General features: G+C 29.8%; 1 protein-coding gene across 1 annotated transcript; it reads left to right on the plus strand.

Moving 5' to 3' along the window:
• Nucleotides 1-611: 611 nt before the first annotated feature.
• LOC108461225 (calcium-binding protein CBP-like) lies at nt 612-3,338 on the plus strand. Its single transcript, XM_017760984.2, has 5 exons — nt 612-1,166; nt 2,353-2,399; nt 2,497-2,672; nt 2,777-2,795; nt 2,886-3,338. The coding sequence occupies exons 1-5, from the start codon at nt 686-688 to the stop codon at nt 2,988-2,990; spliced, it is 828 nt and encodes a 275-aa protein (XP_017616473.1). The 5' UTR covers nt 612-685; the 3' UTR covers nt 2,991-3,338.
• Nucleotides 3,339-5,668: the final 2,330 nt, after the last annotated feature.

Raw genomic sequence — 5,668 nt, forward strand, 5'->3', positions numbered from 1 at the left:
TTAATAAAAATTGAAACAATATGAAATAAAAATTACAAATGTGTTTAAAAGGAGAATTGAAATTGGGTCTTAAGGATGAAATAATAATTATTTAATCATCTAACTAAGGAAGCTAAAAAAACTTAAAACAACATGAAATAAAATGAAATATGAGTGGAAAAAGAATCGAACTTAAAACCAAAGGACAAAACTACTAACATTTAAGTATTCAATCAAAGAAATAATTAAATTAAACAAGTTAAAATTTACAACTTAAAGCGAAAACGTGTCCAACTAGACTAACTTTTTTTATATATGTATGAAAAACTCGTCCAACTAAACTAATTTTCCCTCAAAATCGACCTAATAATTTTAAAACCGAGTTAAAGGGATAAATAAATTTCAAAAGGCCTATTAGCTAACCCAATATTCTCAACGAAAAAAGTTACATCCACTTGCAGTTTTCTTTTGCCAGTAATCCACTTGCAGTTCATACATACGCGGGAACAGGTAATAATTCTTTTCTTTTTAATTAGAAAAACGAAAAGTCTAAACTTATCAATTAAGTCAAAGAATGGCAATCCCGCAATATTATACAAAATTCAACCTACTTTTACAAACTATAGCCTTATAAATATCAATTATCAAACAAACTCAAGACAGAACGAAGTAAAAAGCTCATTTCTGTTCGGAAATAATTCTAAACATGTCCGGTGGATACCCTCAACACCCTCCCGGCTACGGTTACGGTTCCCCACCAGCTCAGCCTTACACAGCCGCTCCATACACAGCTGGAGCACCGCCGCCACCTCAACCGTACGGTACTCCATACGCCGCTGCACCATACGGCGCACCTTCTGCTCCCTACTCTGCCCCTCCAGGCGAGAAACCACCAAAGGACAAGCACCAAGCGCATGGCGTCGGTGGTGCTCCTCCAGTTCACAGCGGAAGCTATCCTCCCGCAGGAGGCTATGCGAGCCCGTTCGCATCTCTGTTGCCGTCGGCATTTCCACCGGGGACAGATCCTAACGTCGTTGCCTGCTTTCAAATGGCTGATCAAGATGGAAGTGGGTTTATTGATGATAAAGAGTTGCAAAGGGCACTTTCTTCGTATAACCAAAGCTTCAGTTTGAGAACTGTTCGTTTGCTCATGTATCTCTTCACTAATACTAACACCAGAAAGATCGGTCAGTTCCCTTTTCCTTCTACTTTTATTGTAACTCTTTCGATGCTTTTCGTCCCCAATTGCAATTGAATTATTAGGTCAATTGATTTTGAAAAAAAAAGCGAACATTTGTAATACTGTAGCGTAATGACTTAAACAACCTTCTCATGTACTTGGCTAATGGTATATGGGTCTTTTGGTCCATTTCAAGGGAGATGGGAAGATATTTTCCAAAATATCCACTCCTTGTCCATTTCCGCACACTGAAAAGATGACGTAACTTGTTGTCGGGGTTTTATTAATTAGTTAATTCATTTTTGTTTCTGTTCATAAAAATAATTTTCTTAATTACGGCTTCCGGTATGAATATTTTGATATTGACATTATTGAATCGCCTTACTGACTCGTACTAATGCTGAGTCAAATACTGCCTATGAACTTTCGACACACAAATTAAAATAAAATAAGAAAATTGTATAAATACTTTATTTTCTTAAAAAAACTTGTCAATCATCCCTTTCAAAAAAAAAAAAAAACTTGTCAATCATGTTTCATATCATCACGCAGTCTTTTAACGGCAATCACTTAACTTCTCTTTGAACCCCCCAAAAAAAAAAAAACCTAAAACACTTCTCATATATATATATATATATATATGTAATTTTTAATATATTATTTCGTTGGGTATAAGTGATTGATTTACTTCACATGCATTATTTTTTTTCAATTTGACAACGTTTGTTTGATTTCTGCGGTGGGCATGATTAGGACTGATACCTCTCGGTTCGGTTCGATTTTAAAATATAAAATTCTAGTTTTAAAAAATTGAATTGACTCACTAATGAATTTCATCAGTTTTAATTGGTTAAATTCATTATTTTTAAAAAATTAAAATAATCGTATAATAATTTGAAGTTATTTTTAGTAATTTAAATATAATATATTTATATTGTATTATTATAATTTTATTTTTCAGCTGCCCTACATTATAAAGAATTTTAAATTAAATAAATATAAAATTAGGTTGTGTTTTGAAGAATTAAGATCTTTTTAACTTGTTAATTGAAAATAATCGAATCCGAACCGAATATTTAAGTTTGAATTGGTTTTCTTGATTTTCTTGCTTAGTACAATAAATTTTATAAATGAACATATCAGTAATTTTTATCAACATTTTAACTAGTCTTTCATAAAATTTCTGAATACAGGTCCGAAGGAGTTCACTTCAGTGTTCTATAGTCTTCAGAATTGGAGGGTAATTTCCATCAGAACCGTAGTATTTTTAAATGAAAGAACAGTATTCATCATTGCATTTGTGGGTTTAATCAGTTAAAAAAATGGGTTTGGTGCAGGCCATCTTTGAGAGATTCGATAGGGACAGGAGTGGCAAAATAGATGCCAATGAACTGAGAGAAGCACTTTTGAGTCTCGGATTTTCAGTCTCTCCTGTTGTTTTGGATTTGCTTGTCTCAAAGTTTGATAAAACTGGAGGCAAAAACAAGGCCATTGAATATGACAACTTCATCGAGTACGACCACTATTTATCACCTTAATTGATTTAGTCATATCATAAAAACTTGAGCAATTTATATCTATCATAATAACTATTCTTTCTTTCTTTTTTAAATGCAGGTGCTGCCTTACAGTTAAAGTGAGCTCTCTTTTTCTACTCATCTCCTCATTTAACTTGATGGGTGGCTCAATTTCTAATCGGTGTTTGGTTCTTCGTTTCTTTGTGTAGGGACTAACTGAGAAATTCAAGGAGAAGGATGCCATGTACAGTGGTAATGCGACTTTTACATACGAAGCTTTTATGCTTACCGTTCTGCCATTCCTAATTGCATGAATTAATAGATTATGAAGGCAAAACGGTATTGTCGTTGATTATGGGTTTGCGTTTATGGAGTAAATTCCTTTAGGTATTTTAACTCTTGTTTTTCTTGCTATTGAAGTTTTTTTTTTTTTTTTTAATATTATTAAAGGGTTTGATTTGAATTACTTGTATAAGCACTATTTTGAAGTTAATTCCAATCGCCATGTTTATGCGGTTTTCATGCTTTGCTGTTCCATGTTCCATGGAGCCATGTTATGTGAGTTTTGAAATTTTTTCAAATTGAATAAATGCCATGTGCAAGGCCAATGCATATTGATATGTTCATGTGCAAGGCCAATGCATATTGATATGTTTTACTTCTTTGCTTTTATTTAATGCCATCAATCAATCAATGACTTGACTATTAAGTTTTGTAATGTGATGTCAACAATTGAAAATATTCAGTTTTCAACAATCCAATCCATTATTAGCTAATAATCATAAACCATGATTTTATTTTTAATTTTATAATAAAATAAATTTTAATTTTTAGTCAAATTTGTTAAGTGTTATAAACTCAAAATTAAAATTTCCAAATGGCATGCTATTTTACAAAAGTTTAAGCACATCAGTTTTTTTAAATTCAAAATATTGCATTTTCTTAACAATATCTTAGGATATAAAACATTGAATGCGAACTTTGCTTTAGGAAGCCATAAAGCATTGAAGTTTAAGTTTTGCTTTACGGGTGAAATGTCTGAGATAGCCTTCTAAGCCCTCAAGACATTAGTCTTGTTGACTTCAGACATTTTGCTATATCTCAAGATATAAAGCTTTTTTGAAGTTAAATTTTTGCTTCATGAGGTAAAATATCTCGAAACAAAGAAGTCTTGAGACATGGTGATTATTGGGGGTCGACCCGATTAAGCAACAAATAAGAAAAAAATTGAGAAATTGAACATAAATTTAACGTGGAAAAATCTCTTCAAAAAGGATAAAAAATTATGGACAAATATGATTTTATTATAATAACAAAATAACGAAGAGTACAAAAGAGGAGATAAAAACTAAATTTCGAAGCCTGAAAACAAGAAACCCTCAAAACGTAAACACAAAATCCTCCAAAAGTGTTATGAATTTTAATATTTAATTAGTGTATTTTCTAAGGTTGTAAAAAAGTGTATTTATAGGCTAAATTTATAGTCAAATAATAATAAAATAATCAGACTAATCAGACTTCGATAGAAACAAATAAATAGAGTTTACTGGAAGATTATCTTTCAAATTTGACTGAAACATGTGGCATACTCAATAATCATTATGTCTCGAGACATAAATCTTGTTGACTTAGAGACATTTTGCTCCAATAGTAATATTTTTGTGTCGATGCATAGAGACATCCCTTCTATGCCTTAAGAAATAGACCTACATATTGCAATAAATGCGCAAATCCAATATTCTCAATGGCTAGAAACTCCCTCTAGCTACTCCAAACATCTAAAAAGCAATGAGCGGGTATAAATATGGATCAAGGGCACTCGATGAAGATAAGAAGCAAACTTACAAAGATCAAGAACAAAAATACAATCATTTCACCTTATTATTCTTATATTCGATTGTAAAAAATTGTGGGTTTAATTCTTATTCATTCTTTCAAGTGATGATTTGTATTTGAGAGAAGTATTTATTTGTATATCTACCTTGTGCCTCTTGATTCATAATTATTTTTTTCAAATTTGTGAAAGGTTACTTAAGTTTTGGTAGAAAGTCTTAAGAAGAAGCCAACTCTATCTTGTCTAATTGAAAAGATCGAGTTATAAAAGGTAAATATTGTCAAAAATATTTTTAAATTAGTAAATTTGAGAAATCATTAACAATGATAATTAAAGGTAGTGAACATAGGTAATTGGGATGGATTACTCTCTAAATCTTTTGTGTCAATTTTCTTAAGCTTATTATTTTAAATTTTTAAACACCAATTCGCTCTTATTAGTCTAAGTTAATTATATAACACATGCAATTTGGTTTGTTTAACATGGAAAGTTTTTTATTCAATTATTTTCTTTTAATAATTTTATGTTTTAAAGTTAAAACGAAAGGAATGAGTAAGCATTATTAATCATGTTTTAATTTATTAATTTAAAAAAAAAGAGTTTGCATGAAAATTTTAATTTCATAATTTAGATATGATCTAATATTTATAATTTAAACAGAAGTAATGTTAATTTTATTAAAACCTTAAATGTAAGGCGTAGTATGAAAAAAAGTGAAAGAGATAAACAACAAAGGAAAATGTTGGATTATATATCATTACTAGTTTCTAGTCCCATGCAATGCATGGGTAAAATTATAGTTTTAAAATGAAAATATTTTATAGAATTGTATATAAGCTGTAAAATGTTAAATAAATTAATTAGTTTTAAAATATTTTTATGGAATTATATATTAGTTTTTCATAGAATTATTTATAGGATACTGAAAAGATATTTAATTATAAAAATTTTGGCAATAAAATTAGTCAACGTAATTTTTGCAATTTAATTAGTTTTCTATGGAATTTATTTATTGCAATTTGATTAGATTTAATTTGGAAATTAATAAAATGAATCAATAAAATGTAAAATTGGGAATACCTCAAACCATCGTAAATTAATTAAAATAAATTGTTCACATTGCTTTAAACTGGGATATAGTTATAAAGTTGTATTATC

The sequence above is a fragment of the Gossypium arboreum genome, chromosome 2, assembly GCF_025698485.1.
Source record: "Gossypium arboreum isolate Shixiya-1 chromosome 2, ASM2569848v2, whole genome shotgun sequence".
Taxonomy (NCBI): Eukaryota; Viridiplantae; Streptophyta; class Magnoliopsida; order Malvales; family Malvaceae; genus Gossypium; species Gossypium arboreum.